Source organism: Daphnia pulicaria, chromosome 9 (assembly GCF_021234035.1).
Source record: "Daphnia pulicaria isolate SC F1-1A chromosome 9, SC_F0-13Bv2, whole genome shotgun sequence".
Lineage (NCBI taxonomy): Eukaryota > Metazoa > Arthropoda > Branchiopoda > Diplostraca > Daphniidae > Daphnia > Daphnia pulicaria.
Window position 1 is genome coordinate 1,559,665 of NC_060921.1, and position 17,705 is coordinate 1,577,369.

The 17,705-nt window shown below is 39.4% G+C and overlaps 4 protein-coding genes and 1 long non-coding RNA gene across 12 annotated transcripts; 1 reads left to right on the top strand and 4 right to left on the bottom strand.

Moving 5' to 3' along the window:
- Positions 1-943: 943 nt before the first annotated feature.
- LOC124313159 (SEC14-like protein 2) lies at positions 944-7,843 on the bottom strand. 4 transcript variants are annotated; one of them, XM_046777921.1, is made up of 12 exons: positions 7,724-7,843; positions 7,586-7,655; positions 7,418-7,461; positions 7,291-7,343; positions 7,156-7,223; positions 7,019-7,095; positions 2,119-2,251; positions 1,956-2,036; positions 1,687-1,886; positions 1,457-1,602; positions 1,231-1,385; positions 944-1,158 (listed from the first exon to the last, which is right to left on the bottom strand). In XM_046777921.1, the coding sequence occupies exons 1-12, from the start codon at positions 7,769-7,771 to the stop codon at positions 1,058-1,060; spliced, it is 1,176 nt and encodes a 391-aa protein (XP_046633877.1). In that variant the 5' UTR covers positions 7,772-7,843; the 3' UTR covers positions 944-1,057. The 4 variants fall into 4 exon arrangements, with proteins under 4 accessions (XP_046633877.1, XP_046633879.1, XP_046633876.1 ...); XM_046777923.1 differs by having other exon boundaries at positions 2,119-2,213; positions 6,981-7,095; XM_046777920.1 differs by lacking the exons at positions 7,019-7,095; positions 7,156-7,223; positions 7,291-7,343; ... (1 more) ...; positions 7,586-7,655; positions 7,724-7,843 and adding exons at positions 2,407-2,474; positions 2,572-2,624; positions 2,710-2,753; positions 2,837-2,906; positions 4,088-4,819 and having other exon boundaries at positions 2,119-2,328.
- LOC124313613 lies at positions 3,267-16,299 on the top strand. Of its 2 annotated transcripts, XR_006910883.1 has the most exons (4): positions 3,267-3,356; positions 3,549-3,746; positions 11,164-11,238; positions 14,858-16,299. It is a non-coding gene; the product is annotated as an uncharacterized LOC124313613 (long non-coding RNA). The 2 variants fall into 2 exon arrangements; XR_006910882.1 differs by lacking the exons at positions 3,267-3,356; positions 3,549-3,746 and having other exon boundaries at positions 10,953-11,238.
- Positions 9,183-11,849, bottom strand: LOC124313167 (SEC14-like protein 2). 3 transcript variants are annotated; one of them, XM_046777946.1, is made up of 12 exons: positions 11,723-11,849; positions 11,528-11,610; positions 11,272-11,403; positions 10,876-10,945; positions 10,742-10,785; positions 10,543-10,663; positions 10,265-10,468; positions 10,112-10,192; positions 9,836-10,038; positions 9,629-9,774; positions 9,409-9,563; positions 9,183-9,336 (listed from the first exon to the last, which is right to left on the bottom strand). In XM_046777946.1, the coding sequence occupies exons 3-12, from the start codon at positions 11,323-11,325 to the stop codon at positions 9,257-9,259; spliced, it is 1,158 nt and encodes a 385-aa protein (XP_046633902.1). In that variant the 5' UTR covers positions 11,326-11,403; positions 11,528-11,610; positions 11,723-11,849; the 3' UTR covers positions 9,183-9,256. The 3 variants fall into 3 exon arrangements, with proteins under 3 accessions (XP_046633902.1, XP_046633903.1, XP_046633901.1); XM_046777947.1 differs by lacking the exon at positions 11,528-11,610; XM_046777945.1 differs by lacking the exon at positions 11,528-11,610 and having other exon boundaries at positions 11,630-11,849.
- On the bottom strand, positions 12,020-14,845 carry LOC124313103 (SEC14-like protein 2). Its single transcript, XM_046777831.1, has 15 exons — positions 14,659-14,845; positions 14,528-14,605; positions 14,276-14,370; positions 14,133-14,202; positions 14,010-14,053; positions 13,848-13,917; positions 13,738-13,781; positions 13,545-13,665; positions 13,409-13,444; positions 13,157-13,333; positions 12,998-13,096; positions 12,719-12,918; positions 12,492-12,643; positions 12,294-12,433; positions 12,020-12,222 (listed from the first exon to the last, which is right to left on the bottom strand). The coding sequence occupies exons 3-15, from the start codon at positions 14,330-14,332 to the stop codon at positions 12,131-12,133; spliced, it is 1,302 nt and encodes a 433-aa protein (XP_046633787.1). The 5' UTR covers positions 14,333-14,370; positions 14,528-14,605; positions 14,659-14,845; the 3' UTR covers positions 12,020-12,130.
- LOC124313156 (SEC14-like protein 2) lies at positions 15,170-17,445 on the bottom strand. Of its 2 annotated transcripts, none has more exons than XM_046777914.1 (11): positions 17,195-17,445; positions 17,015-17,079; positions 16,857-16,900; positions 16,667-16,787; positions 16,540-16,575; positions 16,296-16,469; positions 16,135-16,215; positions 15,874-16,073; positions 15,657-15,808; positions 15,441-15,592; positions 15,170-15,367 (listed from the first exon to the last, which is right to left on the bottom strand). In XM_046777914.1, the coding sequence occupies exons 1-11, from the start codon at positions 17,221-17,223 to the stop codon at positions 15,273-15,275; spliced, it is 1,149 nt and encodes a 382-aa protein (XP_046633870.1). In that variant the 5' UTR covers positions 17,224-17,445; the 3' UTR covers positions 15,170-15,272. The 2 variants fall into 2 exon arrangements, with proteins under 2 accessions (XP_046633870.1, XP_046633868.1); XM_046777912.1 differs by having other exon boundaries at positions 17,015-17,084; positions 17,195-17,444.
- Between the last annotated feature and the right edge of the window lie 260 nt (positions 17,446-17,705).

Genomic DNA, 17,705 nt, shown 5'->3' on the forward strand with positions numbered 1-17,705 from the left:
TTGGCTGCTCGGGTAACCACATCAACTTTGCAACAAACCCCATTACATTGCACGCCGGAAAAATGTCTTTTTCTTCTATTTCTTGTGTTTGACTGTAAAAGGAAAAGAAAGGTAGAATAATAATACAAGAGTTATTTATGTCTTAAAAAAAGAGCAGCACACTCGTAACCAAGACGCCCTCCATCAAATGGAGACGCTCATCATCACCGTGATTCATCACATTATATTCTATTTTATTTCAAGTTGTTTTTCTGGAGATTTTTGAGGGGTTTGAAAAGAAAAACGACATCATTTTTTTGAGTTGTTTGTGTGTGCCTATAGGAATATAAAATGAAATAAAGCAAAAGTTTTGTGTGGTTTGGTTGATGAATTCGTTCGTTCCGCACGCCCCCTCGGACTTTCAATGGGAAAATTCACGAAAGAAAAACGTGAATTGATTGGAATGTTTTCAACATGTCCATCTAGCGACGTGAAAATGGAGTATTGAACAGTTTAGATATTAATCAATAGACACACATGAGGTTCACATGAGAACTGTAATATAATGATAAATATATAACATTCCCCCGGGGGGGTTATCGTCATGTGTGTTGATGATGGAGAAGGCGAAGGGGGAGAAGAAGAATTCTGAATAAATTATTCGGAATCGATGGGTCCGTCAGAACAATTCAACATCACTCAAAATGAGCCATCGTTATTATTCGTGACGGAATCGTGATCAAGTTATATCGATGCCCTGAATGAATGAGTCTCCAGGGCCGGCCTCTTTTAATAATATTATATCTCCCAAACTTTTTTTAACTTAAGAGAAAAAACCCTTAACATCATCATAAATTGTAGAACGTCTTCACATCATCATATTATACGTAATCTAATTTCTTATTATTTTAATTATACACAAAGATGGGACCTTGTTTAGATTTTATGGTGGAAATTTGAGCAGTGTATTCTAAAGCGTTTATTTACCAAGGGAAATAAAAAGTTAGCCCATATTTATAAACAAAAACAAGAATGTGTGGTTAAGTTATTAGTTTCTTTCAAACATTTGCGGTTGAATTCACGAAGCGGAACGTTCGCTTATGGGAAGGTCGACGGTAATGCGATACCAAATGTTCTTGGATCGCAGGTAACTGTAACTGTTGTCGAATTCCACGATATCTGCATGACATAATTCAGTGAATAAGAGAGCTAAATACAAAAAGGATTATATCAAAATGAATTGAAACTTACAAAGAACGGGTTGGGTGCAAACGATTTCACCTTCTTCCATCATCAAATGACTTTCGACTCGTTCCATATTCACGACATCGAACTTTTTCCCACCTTTACTCTTGACGTAATACAACCGGAAACTAATGTCGCCTTCCTCCGTCATGAATTCCCACCTGAGATAAAAAAAAAAATTTAGAAAATTGTCAAATTAAATATTTAAATGTTTATTATTTTTTTTTTTTACCTGAGCATCGAATTCGCTTGGGTAATTTTAAATTCCAACTTTCTTTTTCCGAAATTCGGTACGGTTAGCGTCGTCATGTAAGATTTCGGATACGGTTTAGTCGCTTCCATGTAATAAGATTGTGGCACCTCTCCGCCCAAGCTGATCTGTTTTATTTTTCAATTGCGCATATTCCAAATGAGCGGTCACTTATAATTCACACGAGTGTGGAATGTGCAATTAATACTTACGAGGCTGGAACATTTGGGGTCGCCTTTGGAGTCGGTCATGGTCCCGCCGAAATGAACCGGAAGTTGGTCGGCGTCGATTTCTTTGAGCAAAGCGGCGCTCCATTCGCTTTTGTCGAATCCAAAGACGCTGATCTTGTCCAGTGTCACCGGATGCAGAAACGGTTTCACCATGTTGAACACGAACGTGAAGACTTTGGGAGCTGATTGCGTCACATCGAGAATTAATTATTCGTTAAAATAAATGATTTATTTTGCGCTGTAAATATTACCGTTGACTATAAAGACTCGTCGGAGACTTTCGGGGTAATTGGCTTCTGAAATTTGAATTCCTTCGAATCCGACTTCCCTGACTTAACCAATCGGCGCCAAATTAAAAAACAACAACATTAAATTCCAAACATTTCTCTATTAAGAAAAATAATGAAAACTCACAGGGTTTGTAGGCCATTTGATTCATGGAAAGTCCCTCCATGTCGACAATGAAGGTCTGATAAAGCATGGGATTAACTTGATTCGAAGAATTCTTCCTCATGGCCGCTAGATTCTTTTCGGCCATGTAGGAAATGTAGCGCAAATAATCGCGTTTGCTGACCGACTGCAAAATCCCCCTCCAATCAGCGTTGCCGAACGACACGATCAAAACTGTCATATACACACAGACGTCGTAAAATGTTTGCTTATAATAATAAATCTTGGTTTTATATTAATTTTTATTGTTACCAGGGCAAGAGAATTTATCGCAGCCGATGATACCCATGGGGTAGTACTTGACTAGAGCCATCGGCGGCCTTATAAACCGACACAAACAGAAAACGAGTCAGCACCCAGCACTTGCTTAATTGTATGTAACAATCAGACCCGCCACTAAAGAATATTAGAACTTACTCCCACTGGTCGACAATTTCATCGATGCGATTGGCCCGTCTCCACTCGATCGACTTTGCTTGGATAAACAGAAATTTTGGTGTATGACAACATTTGATTACATTCACTAACATTATTCTAATAATAATAATAACTTACGCGTCGTAACATTTTCTCGGCTTGGCCAGCGTCAAAACTACGAGCTGGGTCGAATCGTGTCATCAAATCAATCAACAGTTATTGTATATAATTTTATAGCCTGAAAATTATGTTGAAATTAACTTACCGATTAGCCATTTGAGAATGTACTCGTCACTGGTATCTATCAGTTGGCAATCTCTGATATTCTCTTTCAACTAAATGGAATGAAAATTACATTTGATGAATGATTCGATTTGTAATAAATCTCTATCGATATTTAAGCATGAATAATTAGAACTAAAGTCGTCTGCTTTGTTTGCCAAAAAACGTGGTCGTCGTCTCAACTCTACCTGGCTCGTGATACAATCGTAATCGTCTAATACAAATCATATGCTGTTTAGCAGGTAAAGGAAACTAGAATTTGAATGGAGTGATTATGGGAGCTTAAATAAAAGAATTACACCTTTACCAATGTGTGCAGTTTTAGTTCCTGACTATGGCATGTGTAAGCCCCTTGTCAATGCATGGCAGTTGGTTTGAACTGATTGTAACCTTATCCTTTGTACAGATTTGATGCCAGGGTCAGCCATCACAACCACAAGATGTGCAAGTCATGGCTTGTGATGAACTTCTCATCAGCAAGCAATCTCAGTGTCATCACTTGGGTAATGATTTTCATTACTTTTCTTAACCTATGACCTAGATATTTTACTGTTGCAAGACTAGCATAAATGCACTTTCATGTATAATTAAAAGTCTAAAACTCTCGCATTTAGTTTACCCACTGTCTCGTTTTCAACTTTTCCTGACTTGTTTGTCAATATTTTTCGTAACCCATTTTTTATTTTTTTGTTTAGATAAACAGCATCCCGTTTGGATGAAGAAACTACAGATGTCGATCGAGTTTTTCCCCTTTCTTTAAATTTCCTCGTGTATGCCCATGTGAGTGTGGGTGTATTCACGAGGACCCACTTTTTGCTATATCCCACCTGGTGGAACTCTTCTCAGAGGATGAAGCACATGTTGATGCCTGGCTGTATTTCCCAGGCTTCAAGGTAGGGCATCTCTATTCTATTTCAACTATTTGGTGGCATTGATTGTAAATCGTGACATTAGTACGGAGTACGATTATTCCTGAGCTAGGCCGTTGACCGGAACTGTTTACTCCGTCGGGGTTCATTAAATAACCAATGGAGGGGGGACTTAAAATGGGAAATACAAAAATAGCTCATTTGTAGAACGACAGCAAATCAGGCTTGTTTTGTTTTGTACCTCAGAACTTTGTCTGCGGGTAACTATCAAATTTGAAAAGTTTTAACTTTAAAAACTTCAAGCAAAATGCAACTTGAAATTTTTATGACCAAGTCAAAAGGGAAAACTTTTTTTAAAATTTTACCTGTTGAAAAGATTCCTTTTGTGATTCACTCAGCTGTGACACAAACATTTTTTTCCAGTACTACACAGTGCGAGTTACTCTAAATCGACTAACTTTCAATTAGATCCAGTTTTTTAGCTCTCGAGGAGGTCTCAATTCCCAGCGTGTATGCGAGATCCTTCAAAGGGCGTGGCTATAACATGAACTGAGGGATTATGTAATTTCATCAAGATGAAGAGTGCAGCGAAAAAGAGAGCTATAGATGAAAGGTCAGACTGGCATTCGCCAACGCTGAGGCTGAGTAAACCGAACCGTAACGCGGATCGGTTTGTGATCTTGTCCATAACGTCAAGTCCAATCAATCTGCTCTACACGGCCGCAACTGTATAATAACGAGAACTTCCAGCTAATGTTGTAACCCTACACTATTATTTGTACAGTGCTCGTTAATCAGAAACATTTTTGTAGACCTAAAACGTACAGAAATTTGCGCTGGCTAATTATCGCAGCTTGATTGGACTTGACATCAGATCATACATGGAAGACTAAGTTAATTTAACAATGATGAGAATAAATTCTAGGGGGTCTAAAGGAAACAATTCCAATAATTCGACGATTTGGCGCTCGAAATAACCGCCGAATTTTTCATGTGTAACACAACATGTTTTATACATGTGTAACACAGCACACACGGGTCTCACATCAGCGATATCTATAACACCTTTTCGACACATGTGAAATAACTATAAGAGCTAGTCTATATGTTATTCAACAGGACTCGCTTAAGTTCTATTACAAGGTTTCGTGATTGCACCGTTATTTTATAAGCTCCTGAACAAATTGCTAGCGTCTGCGTTATTTATTTGTGCGAGGCAGAAGTGATGATACACTCGTACAGGTCGACCAAAATCCGTAGTTCACCACATGAAAATAACCTCCGGATCATTATGTATACAAAGTGGCCACTATCTTTCCATTAAAAAAGGTCTCGGTGCCATTTGAAATTGGAGAGAATGATCCAGGATTAAATATCCTGACGAACATCTGAAATTTGATTCGATCTGCCTAATTTTTTTTTCAGCTTTGCATCCGCCGATACGCCGAAATGTCTTTTATTATTTATGAATCCAACATATTTATCGTTTATTTAACTTGTTTCAATTCGAGCATCTAGTCTCCAATCAGTCGATACTGTGGGTTAAAAGAGCAAACTGTTGTGCGCATCAGCACGGATAACATATCTGTTGTGCTGACTCTTGGTGACCACATAAACAGATGTCCGTGTCATGTTTGGTGCCGACCTTCGAGAAAAATAAGCGGATGTTGGTTGTCAGAAAAATCTGCTGCGGAAGTTACTTGGCTGTATCCAAGCCAAAAACGCTAATATTCGATCTCGAGATAATGGCAAAGCAACATGGGTACATTTTAAAGGATTTCATCTTTATAACAAGTCCTGCGATTTTTATGTTGTAATTAAAAGAGTCCCGCGGTCGGGAGTCGGTTTCTGCTATCAACCAGTCCAATGAAGGGCAACGTTGGTGATGGGAGTCCAATCAACTGAAAGATAAACCGAACTGAAACCGGTCGATTTTTGTGTAGGGATTTGTGAGGGGAATTGTTTAAACTGTTTATTATTTCAAGCTATTCGTGGAACGCCCTTGATTATATTAACAAACATCTGGTAAATAGAATAACGCGCACAAACTCCAATATTTAAGGGGACAATCGTCGGAATCAAACCAAATGCAAAAATGATGAGTTACAGCAATCGAACAAATGGAATTCTCAATGATAATTGGAAATTGGGAGGTCGACGACGATCCGGTACCAAAGTTTCTTGGATCGCAGGTAACTGAAACTATTGTCGAATTCCACGACATCTGCATTACATAATTGAGTGATTAAGAGGCAAGGGAAATGTCAAGGTTTAATTGAATTAAAACTTACAGAGAACGGGTCGTGTGCAAAGAAGTTCGCCTTCTTCCATCATCAAATGACTTTCGACTCGTTCGTTATTGACCAGATCAAACTTGTCTCCGTTCCTTTCCACGTAATGAACCCCGAAACCAATGTCACCATCTTCCGTCATGAATTCCCACCTGTTGAATTTAGTATAAAACAGTTAATCATCAAATAAGGTTATTACTTTTCATGTGGATTATATTTATTATTACTTGAGGATGGAATTGGATTGGATGACTTTGAATTCCAGTTTCTTTTTGCTGCCACTTGGTATGGAGAGAGACGTCATGTTCTTATTGGGCGTCGGTTTAATCGCTTCCATGTAATAAGATTGTGGCACCTCTCCGCCCAAGCTGATCTGTTTTATTTTTTAATTGCGCATATTCCAAATGAGCGGTCACTATTAATTCACACGAGTGTGGAATGTGCAGTCAAAACTTACGAGGCTGGAACATTTGGGGTCGCCTTTCGAGTCGGTCAACGTCCCGCCGAAATGAACCGGAAGTTGGTCGGCGTCGATTTCTTTGAGCAAAGCGGCGCTCCATTCGCTTTTGTCGAATCCAAAGACGCTGATCTTGTCGAGTGTCACCGGATGCAGAAACGGTTTCACCATGTTGAACACGAACGTGAACACTTTGGGAGCTGATTGCGTCACATCGACAATTAATTATTCGTTAAAATAAATGATTTATTTTGCGCTAAAAATATTACCGTTGACTATAAAGACTCGTCGGAGACTTTCGGGATAATTGGCTTCTGAAATTTGAATTCCTTCGAATCCGACATCTCTGACTGAATTCAAATTTCAAATTGAAATTTTTGACTTAAATTTTTTAATGTAATATGAATATACTCACAAGGTTTGTAGGCCATTTGCCGCATCGACAGTCCCTCCATGTCGATAATGAACGTCTGATAGGTGACGGGGTTTTCGGTCTGTAAAGAATTCTTCCTCATGGCCGCTAGATTCTTTTCGGCCATGTAGGAAATGTAGCGCAAATAATCGCGTTTGCTGACCGACTGCAAAATTCCCTTCCAGTCTCCCTTGCCAAACGACACGATCCACACTGTTTACGAATCAAATTCAAATTACCTAAATTTAATTGAGCCCAATTTCTCCAACTTACGTGGACAGGAGAATTTGTCAGCTCCGATGATGCCCATGGGGTAGTACTTGACTAGAGCCATTGGCGGTCTGTTACATAAATTCATTATGTTAGTTTATGTAATCAAAATCTTATAATTTGGATGACGCAACTTACTCCCACTGTTCTACGATGCCATCAACGCGGTTCGCTTTCCTCCATTCGACAGACTGAATTTTTATCCAAAATTAAAATCATTTTAAAAAACCATGTCCATGACGTTACGTAAAGATTGACAACTTACGCGTCTGAGCATTTTTTCGGCTTGATCGAGATCGAAATTTCGGGCTGTATAGGCAAACGTCAGATAAGATATCGATTATTTTTTTATTAGATAGCCACGTTTTTCTGGATCACGTTTTAAGGGTCAAACAGTACAGCGTAGATTTTGAAAAAAACTAAACTAACTTACCGACGAGCCATTTGAGAATGTAATCGTCGCTGGGATCGATCAATTTGCAATCTTTAACTTTGTCTTTGAACTGAATAAATCATAGACTGTGATTTAATTTTTTTTAAATACGTTGTTGAATGAATCAAGCAAATTTACCTGGTCAAAAGTTTCCTTTTGCGCTTCACTCATTTGAGACACTAACATTTTTGTAGCTACTGGCGACTGTTTGGAAATCGACTTGTGATCACGGGCGTTTGATTACATTGTGTGAGCCTTGGTGCCGTTGTATTTATACGAGTAATCTGATATGTGATTGGAAGGCTTTACAGGTGTATACGTGTAGGAGAGATAACATTGTCATTTTGATAAGGCCATCACGTCCACGCCTTTACTCCCTTAAATCATTTATTTTGATCCAATTATCTTTAATTCTTCTAGAGGGAATTGCTTATTATGGTTATTTCGTTTTTTTATAGCAGTTAATTCATATGCGTCAACAAATTGCTTCTTCTTATTACAAACTTATTCTGATTACCGCTAAATTAATAATTCCATGGCGCTAGATTTTACGTAACTTTACGTAACATCCGATTCTGGTGTTTTGTTTTTGACCTGAGAATTTTGACGCGAACCAATTACGTATTTATAGACACGCAATCTCTTGGCAAACAGATAAATCCTCGCTGATCCATACGGGAGCTATTGTAAGCTCAGAAAAAAGGGGGGAAAGGTTGTCGATATGGACCTTGTAATGGCTATTTTTATTTCACAAGACTCAATATTGGAACAAGGACTAGCATTTGGGTGTTGGGTGTGAACGGCCAGTTGACAGGTCACGATTAAGCGAGATTAGCGCTGCTGGTGTCAATCAAAGAATCGTAGAGATATATAGATCGTATAATTACCTCTGCCAATGCCGTGTCAAAAAGTTGCACTTTGAGCTGGCTGGCAGCTATTTGTGTCCTGGACTATAACTTTCCGAAAATGTGGAACAAGCGCACTTTTAATCACGTCTCAGTTCATAGGTGGTTACTAACCATGTCTTTGCGTGTCAATCAGTGGAGAAATGACAGACATTCCGACCGACGTTCACCTCACAATGTGTGGGAAATATCGAGGACATAGTTACGTAACCACACGGGGGACGTCTGGACATTTATTACGTCTTTTCTGTCCCAGTAGCTACTTTTCGTTCGGAAACAATGACAGACTCTAATTGACTTGTGTCCAATCAGAGTCAACTTATATTTCTGGTGGGAATGTCCCAAAAGAATTGTGTTTTGGGAGAGGGTCTATCTGCCCAGCATTTGTCAAGTGCATCGATGCAGGTTGGACGTGTAAAAACAAAAGGCAACTCTGCTGAAAAATGACCACTTTAAGGGCAAATGCTGATTTATACAAAACATGTTTTACTCGGTCGCAGATTTGTGAGCTAGCAACTTCAACTTGTACAAGTGTGTAACAATATTTTATGGATATTATATACCTGCGACATCATTTTGACGTTATCGTGATGCATGTGCAGTTGTAGAGCTCTATACAGAGTTACGTAAAGTCACAAGACTGTGCCTCAGTTATTTATAGCTATCGGTTTATCACGAAAAAATCACGAAAATAACATTCGTATAGGATTTTATTTCTTATACACATTTAACATTAAACTCATTCAAAAGTCCCACAATTCAAGCATTATTTGACTGCTAATTCGACGTTGTAATAGACTTTTTTCGACTTGAAGAAGCTGAAACTGTTTTCAAACTCGACCACATCTGCGTTTTAAGTCATCAAATGTTATTAAAATAATGATCGATTTGAGGAAAATTATTTTAGTAGTATCTCACATTTGCCGATGTAATCACAAATGATTTCGCCTTCTTCCATGACCAAATGACTCTCGATCCTGCTCACGGGAACCACCTCGACAATGTCTTCTTTACTTCCGTTGACGTGGTAAATCCTGAATCCGATGTCGCCTCCTTCGGTCATAAATTCCCATCTGATATTTTGACATTTGAAATGTTTAAGTAGAATAAAACATTGAAAAATCAAATTTCAATGTACCTGAGCACCGAATTAGTGGCGCCGATCTCGAATTCCAGGTTTTTCCTACTTCCGCTTCCGATTTCCAGCGACTGCATCCCTTCCTTTGGCACTGGTTTGCTATTACTGACGTAATAAGAATGTGGCACTTCTCCTCCCATGTTCAACTGCGAGAATTTCATAGTTATCATTAAATTGACACCCCGATTAGCTACAGTTATTGATTACCTTGTGTGGACATTTGGGATCTCCTGTCGCAGGATCGGTCATGGTTCCGCCGTAATGGGCCGGCAGTTGGTCGGCCTCGATGTCTTTGAGCAAAGCCGATTGCCACTCGTCCTTGTCGAATCCGTAGACGCAGATTTTGTCGATCGTCACTTGATTCATGAACGGCCTCATCATGTTGTAGATGACGGTGAATAATTTAGGAGCTGTTTCAATTCATTTCCCCCCTGCATTATTACGTTGTCTTTAGCTCTAATACGAAAGGCTCATTAATTATACCGTTGATGATGAAAATGCGTCGAAGGTTTTCCGGATAATTAGCCTCGTAAATGCTGACCATTTCGTTCCTGATCTGCGAAACTGGGCGAATAATATGCGCATTCGACTGGATTAATTGGGAATTTTATAATGTACAAATTGTTCAATTGATACCTGGTCTGTAAGCCATTTGCCACATTGACAATTGTTCCATGTCGGCGACGACGCAGATGCTCGGACTCGAGCAACGCTCCGGGTTCTGTCGCATGTTGAGCGCGTTCTTCTCCATGATGTAAATCATGAAGCGCATCAATTCCTTTTTCGTCGTCGATTGCATAATGCCGCGGATGTCGATCGGCCCTTGGGCGCTCATCCAAACTTGAGAAATGATCGGACAGGAGGCTGAATTGTGTCAACATGATTATGTTATAGCGATTGATGGATATAATTACGAGGGCAGCCGAATTTGTCGTAGCCAGTCTGACCGATGGAATAGTATTTCTCAATCACTTCGGGTGGCGTCCACGTTTGGAGGATTTCGTTGACTCGGTTCAACCGCCGCCACTCCAGCGACTGTCAAAATTGAAATGAGATAATTAGTTTATTTTTTTGAGATTCATTGATATTGTAATGGTTTGGTTATATACGGACTTGTCGGAGCATTTTTTCCGCTTGATCCACTTTGTAATTTCGCGCTGGAAAAAGGAAAAAGAAAAAATTCAAATAAACGGGGGAAAAGTTTAATCGGCTCAAATTGCGTTACGCGCGCAGCTGTTTCGACTTACCAACGAGCCATTTAATGAGGAACGCGTCGCTAGAGTCGACAAGTTGACAATCGCCAACCTTTTCCCTAAACTTTTGAATGGTAATGAGTTCGTTAGAATCGGGTTATTCGCTCGAGCGTGAGTGGTGCGGAAAGGGTTATTGTTATTTTGAAGAAAAAGACTTTCGACCACGCCATCTAGCGCTGGCAATAACAAACCAAAAATGTAAATATACTCGACACCCAGCCATTTCTCTCGATGGCAACAACTCGACGAAACTGACACCATGTTTTTTTTTTCCCAACACAGATAACCGGTTGTTTTTCCATTGGCAATTCATCCATCACGTGCAGCCCTGATCTGGTAATACTCTCCCACTAAACGGTAAGCTGAAAAAGCTCAATCTACTCGACTTACCTCGTTAAGAATGGCTCTCTGCTCGTCCGTGAGCGGTTTGATGCTGTCAGCCATGATGATTGTCGGTGAAATCTAGTACGTAACTTGTTCGGTATGCCACACGGTGCTCTATTGAGGGCAGTAGGCCTGTAGCTGTGGGCGCATATCGGCGCAATAGGCGAGACGTGAGCGTGTTGACAAATGAAACAGCAAAAAGAAACAGGAAATCAATTGAATTAATTTGACTATATACGGATGCAGGTGATGCTCAAACTACTTTTCTGTTCAGACTGGACGTCGAGAAAGACTAGACTTTTGTTTATCAAGAGGGTTTTCTGCTTCTTGCACTTAGTTCTATTCCTGGAATAACGAAACAAACCTGTTGTAATCCTTTGCTTTTTCTACCCCTTTTCAATTGAACTCAAAAACAACCACCAGCAATTGTTGCAAATCACGAAAATAAAATAAAAACCTGTTTTTGGGTTAGCACCCTTTCAGTAGTTCCAGTTTGCTTTTGATCAGTCCTCCTTTCTGATTTTCTCTAATGGTGAATCATTAAGATTAAAAAATTGCGTCCGGGGGGCTCTATCAAATGCTGATAAGAGTCTGGGCTTAAATCAAACACGACATTTGACATGCCGAGCACTGATAACGATGGCTTAAACGCAACTTTTAAACGTCTGGCTGCGGTCTCATGTTAAAACAAACTGAAATGATATCCGATTCTAACGGGAATCGAATTTCACTTCGATGAAGGTTATTGCAATCATTTAAAAAGAGACAAATCGTTTATTAATTGGTTTTTTTCTCTGTTGTCCTTGTAGAATTCTAATTATATTAAGTATTTAATTTGTTCAATAGAAAAAAAAAAACTAATTGATTATTGAGTGTTATCCGGCAAATCGACAACGATATGGTAGTGAACTTTTTTCTTCCGTAAATAGCTGTAGGTGTTGTCGAACTGAAAGACATCTGATCGGGCAATTAAAAAAAAAGTACAAATTATTCAAACGGTTATTTATTGGGTTGATTGAATAACTTACATTGGCCAGGCTCGTTACAGGTAACTTGACCTTCCTCCATTATGATGTGACTGTCCACTCGATTCAAGGGGACAATTTCTTCCGCGTTTTTATTGAGGATACGGAATCCGATGTCGCCACCGTCCGTCATAAATTCCCATCTGATTTAAGTCATTTTTAGTCTAAAAGTTTTTAACATTTTGACGTCACATTTGTTACCTAATTGCGGAATGAGGGACGACTACCTCGAATTTGAGTTTCTTTTTCCCACCGACGCCGGCAGAGATGTTTAGAGTTTCCATGTAATCTTTGGCAATCGGCGGGTTCTTTCTCAGGTAGAAAGAATGGGGTACCTGTCCTCCCATATTTAACTGCCGTCGCCCATTGATCAAAATTGACAGTTGACTCAGCTCAAAGGAAAATTGACTCTCATTTTTGATTCGTACCTTTCTGGGGCATTTTGGGTCGCCGTCAGGGTCGGTCATGTTACCTCCATAATAGGTGGGCAGCTGCTCGTCGTCTATTTCTTCCAGCAAGGCCGATGTCCATTCTTTCTTGTTGGAATTGAATATTTTGATTTTCGGGACGTCGCTCTGGGCCAGCAAAGGTTTGATGAAGCCGAAAACCCACGGGAAAATCGACGGTGCTATTTCCAGCATTGGTCATTGAACGATATTTTTGAAATGTCATTTTCTAATTGAATATTTTTGCTGAGTGAATTATACCGTTAATGACGAAAATTCGACGGAAACTATCGGGATAGTTGGACAAGTAATACTTGATCATAGCGACAATGGCCCCTCCTCCGTTCATAACAGCTCCGGCTACAAAAAAAGGTTAATCATTTCTGTTACACGATTAAAGTTGTACAAAATCTGTTTGACCTGGTTTGGTGGTTAGATTCATCATTGAGAATTGATCCAGATCGAAGACCAGCGTCTGTCTAGTAGTGTGGTACCCTGTTCGCTTATTATTGACTTCTTGGATTGTCTTGGAAAAGGTTTCAAACATCCAGGTCAAATAATTGTAGAAATCTTTCTTTGTCAGACTCGATAAAAGTCCTGGGTGGATAAAAAAAAAGGTTGTCGTTGTATTCTTAAGGGATAAAAATAATTGTCTGTTATCTTTCATATTACCTTTAATGTCCATTCTTCCCAGACAACATACGAATACTGCATCCGGATCGTCCGGAAGACGGCGTAGGAATTCCGGAAGGAATTTTAAATGTAGAAAATCACTTTTGTGCGAATTGTTTGATTTTTTTAGACTTACCCGGACAGCCGAATCTGTCGTTTCCGATGTGTCCCATAGAAAAATATTGTCTCAAGACGTCGCTGGGTGCGTACGAATCCAGAATATCGTCGGCGCCACTCACGCGCCGCCATTCCAAGGACTTTGTGCGAACGCAAATATTTTTTTGTTTTGGTTTAGATGACCAAAGCTATGCCAGTAATTTTACAAATACCTGTCTGAGCATCCTTTCGGCACGATCCACATCGAAATCCTGCACTGTGTAATTTAAATTTAAATTCATATTAATTCTAATTGTTATTTAAAATGGTTTTCTTATAATACCAATTAGCCATTTGACGAGGTATTCTTCGCTAGTGTCAATCAGTTTGCAGTCTGCCACGGCATTCCTAAGCTAATAAAGTTAACGCGTGAGAAATGAACATTAAAGATAAATTATGCAATTTTTCTAAATGTTTTATCCGGTTTTATCAGAAAAAAAAATACTTGTTGGATCGCCGGTTCCGCCTTGATGGGGTCGTACCCTCGATCTGACACAAAAATCACCCAATTTGTATTACCTCACTTTCTATTGCGTAAACTAAATTTCCATTTGGCAATGGAACTTACCAACTTGAAATTTGAGTTTCAAATTTCCGTTGCAGTCCGGGCGCTTGTATTTTCCTCCTTCACTTGCAGACTTGAGTTTCAAGCGAATTATTGATTAGCAAATTTCCCTTTTTTGAGGGTTACTCATTATTTCAATATTTTACCTGTTGGAAGAAGGTCGATTGCGTTGGGCGAAATGGCCTGGCGTCCGTGACCGACATTTGAGATGGGCGAGAAATCAGGTTGTTGCGTGTCAAATCTGTTTTGCCAAAAAATAAATCTTCTATCATCAACATCGGATCATTACATCAAAAATGAAAGAAATTCAAATACAAATTAAATGAGTTGCAATTAGGCTTAGGGCCGCAATTAGTTATAAGAAATCGTTAGAAATGCATCTTTCTAGACTACCGTACCAGTCGAATCAGATCACAAAATGCAGATTGCAGAAAGCTTTAATCTACCGTGTAAATCCGTCAGAGATCCTTGGACGACTGAATAGAAATGACTAAGTAAAGGGGCGATTTTGAAAATTCTCCTTGCTCACCTTGACTTCGTTGTTGCCTTTTTCAATGACACCGAGAATTCCAGTTTATAAATCTGTATCCTTGTTGGCTGGTACACGGGCGGAGAGCCAACGTGAGCGCTACTCAACCCACTAACAAGCGCGTTTACACTGCTGAGGAAATCTCCATGTGGTTTGGAACTTATACATGTTGTTCCCTGACTTTCTCTTTTTATTTCAGATGTTGGGAGTTTCCGTCTCGTCCTTGAATTGTGCCTTTCTCTTCGTGCCGAGGGCGAAGATTTTTCTACCGATGGGCGAGAACGGGCCAGAATCATCACTGAAATAAAACTAGAGAAATCGCTTTCACGAATCTCTTTAGGGCTCACGATGACCATCAACACTAGACAAAGAATGTAGACTGTAGAGGCGATCGACAAGAGCATCATTGTTTACGCCGTGGGTAACTTGACTATAGCTGTTGACACCATTTCGTGTTTGAATCAGAAAAAGTTAACATTTGAAAAAAAATAATAATGACAAGACTTTATGATTCCTTATAGAGATTTATATTTATTCTATGGGCTCGAAGTGTTTCCCTTTATATTACCCACATGCACAACAAATAATCTCTCCTCTTCAAAATGTGACTATTGTTAAACTTTCTCCGATGAGGGCGGTTCGACAAAGATTCGATAACGGACTTTCTTCGTTCGCAAATAGCTGAAAGTGTTGTCAAACTCGAAGACATCTGCTCGGTGACAAATAGAACGCATGATTAGACTATAGGGCCGTGATAATAAAGCGTGTGATGGATCACTCACATTTGCCAGGCTCGTCACAGGCCATCTGACCTTCTTCCATCGCCAAATGGCTGTCAACTCGACACGGTAAAACCAAATCTTCTTCACTCCCTTTGGCATTCTTGGTGTAAACTCGGAATCGGATGTCACCTCCTTCCGTCATGAATTCCCATCTGTTTAATTCACACATTTAAGTTGGTTATTATATTATTATTATTGATTACATTGACGACTAACTTTAGAATAGAAGAAGCGACATCAACTTTGTATTTCATTTTCTTTCGACCACCAGCGCCGGCGATGATCGTCATGGTTTCCATGTAGTCCTTAGCAACGGGTCCGTTATTGCTCAGGTAATACGAAGCAGGTACTTCACCTCCCATATTTAACTGTCCTCCACATCAACAATTGTTAGCGTTACTTTAATAATTCTTAATGAAGATTGTAATATTACCTTGCTGGGGCATTTGGGGTTGCCATCGGGATCGGTTAAGGTCCCGCCGTAATACGATGGCACGTATTCAGCGTCAATTTCCTCCAGTAAAGCGGATGCCCACTCATTTTTGTCGTTACCGAATATCTTGATTTTCGGGATGTCGGCTGGTGATAGAATCGGTTTGACTAAGGCGAAAAGCAGATGGAATACTTTGGGTGCTGTAAAATTAAGAAGTAATTAAGTGCGATGAAGATGGACACATCATTATTAATGCTGTACCATTGACGACAAATATTCGACGGAAAGAATTCGGGTAATTGATTAGGTATGTTCTGATCATTTCCAAAAGAGCCTCTACCACTTTATGTTGTAAAAATCGTTGTGCAAATCGTTGTGAATTGTGTAATGCTTGCAATGACACTTGAAATGTATCTGTATACCTTGTTTGCTAGCCATTTGTCTCATGGAGAAATGTTCAAAGTCCAGCATGAGTGTCAGCTGGGTTGTCCGCTTACCGGTTCTCTCGATTTCTTGATTTATGGCCAGAGCAAAAGTCTCGCACATCCATGTCGTGAAATTCGAGAATTCTTTATGCGTAACACTTAAAAGAAGTCCTAATTTATTTGTATCAAACCAAAATTAAAGCATAATCAACGAGAACACTTCATTGCACGCATTTTTTACCCTTGATGTCTACTCTCCCGATGACACACACGAACACTGAAGGAGTAAACGGAAGGCGGAGTATTAAATCATGTAAGAATAAACATAACGATTAACATGTAGGACATATAGGACATCATTTACTGACCGGGACCATCGAATTTGTCAATTCCAACCAGCCCAACGGAGAAATAATTTGTAAAGACTTCCTTTTGCACGTACGTCTGCAGGATTTCATCCGCCCCGCTCTCTCGCCTCCACTCCAAGGACTTTGGTGCGCGCATTTGAAACTTTTAGATTTTGGCGCTTTTTGAGAAAAAATTGAAGTATTTCCATACCTGTCTGAGCATTTTCTCTGCACGACCCACATCGAAAACCTGTGCTGTTTTGCTCGCCAAATGAAATGCAAGTGTAACGTTTTATTTACAGGTCAGTATGAAAACTTTCAGTAAAAAAAAGGAAACTTGTTTTTTTAGTATGCGAAATCAAGTCTAACCTTTCAGCCATTTCAAAAGGTATTCGTCACTGGAGTCTTTTAATTGGCAGTCCTTTACCTCATTCCTAAACTAATTAAGAAGTCTCGTAAGAACACAGAATTCATCGAAAACAAAATCAATTGACACATTTTATCATGCAGCACTGATTTCGAAAAAAAAAGGTTTTTTGTAAATCCGACCTGATCAAGAGCGACTTGTTGCTCTTCATTTAATTCTAATTTGGAACCACTCATGACGATTTTATTTGAATTAGAGTGGACCACTTTTTTCAATATTTGTGCACGCCACGGTCAAACGATATGAAGCGGGAAGCGCTCTACGACTAGACTAGACTGTTACAGACATCAATCTTATAACATCAACAGAGTGTTTTGTCTGTTTATTTTATCTTCAAACGGGAAACCAAGATAAAAATGTTCAAAGGTGTTTTTGGTTTTTGAACTTTCCATAGTGATAGTGTGAGAAAACCGAATAACGCCACCGTGTGGCCTACCTTCTGGATTCGACCTGTAAAAATTGTTGGTGTTTTTAAAACTGTTTATCTTGTTATGAATAGGACCAGACATTTCTTATTTGTCATCAGTCGACGTCTTTTCTATCAAATATTGAAAAAATAATCAAGCATTTACGTTTTTACTTCTTCCTCTATTATTTCGCAAAAATACACGAAAACTCGTTTTGGTCATCTGT

Excerpts from the sequence above, each read along its gene's own strand:
- LOC124313103 (XM_046777831.1), bottom strand. The coding sequence starts at position 14,332 with ATGTCGGTCACGGACGCCAGGCCATTTCGCCCAACGCAATCGACCTTC. Across the intron at positions 13,097-13,156 it reads GAATCTAACCACCAAACCAG|CCGGAGCTGTTATGAACGGA; the intron begins GTCAAACAGATT and ends CTTTTTTTGTAG. Across the intron at positions 12,644-12,718 it reads ACCCAAAATGCCCCAGAAAG|TTAAATATGGGAGGACAGGT; the intron begins GTACGAATCAAA and ends GGGCGACGGCAG.
- LOC124313156 (XM_046777912.1), bottom strand. The coding sequence starts at position 17,248 with ATGAGTGGTTCCAAATTAGAATTAAATGAAGAGCAACAAGTCGCTCTT. Across the intron at positions 16,576-16,666 it reads TGACAAATTCGATGGTCCCG|TGTTCGTGTGTGTCATCGGG; the intron begins GTCAGTAAATGA and ends TTACTCCTTCAG. Across the intron at positions 15,368-15,440 it reads CTGTGACGAGCCTGGCAAAT|ATGTCTTCGAGTTTGACAAC; the intron begins GTGAGTGATCCA and ends GTCACCGAGCAG.
- LOC124313159 (XM_046777921.1), bottom strand. The coding sequence starts at position 7,771 with ATGTTAGTGTCTCAAATGAGTGAAGCGCAAAAGGAAACTTTTGACCAG. Across the intron at positions 7,344-7,417 it reads CCGAAAAAATGCTCAGACGC|TCTGTCGAATGGAGGAAAGC; the intron begins GTAAGTTGTCAA and ends ATAAAAATTCAG. Across the intron at positions 2,252-7,018 it reads AACGCGATTATTTGCGCTAC|ATTTCCTACATGGCCGAAAA; the intron begins ATTTCCTACATG and ends TATTTGCGCTAC.
- LOC124313167 (XM_046777947.1), bottom strand. The coding sequence starts at position 11,325 with ATGGCTGACAGCATCAAACCGCTCACGGACGAGCAGAGAGCCATTCTT. Across the intron at positions 10,469-10,542 it reads CGACAAATTCGGCTGCCCTC|TTTGGATGAGCGCCCAAGGG; the intron begins GTAATTATATCC and ends TCATTTCTCAAG. Across the intron at positions 10,193-10,264 it reads GCAAATGGCTTACAGACCAG|TTTCGCAGATCAGGAACGAA; the intron begins GTATCAATTGAA and ends TTATTCGCCCAG.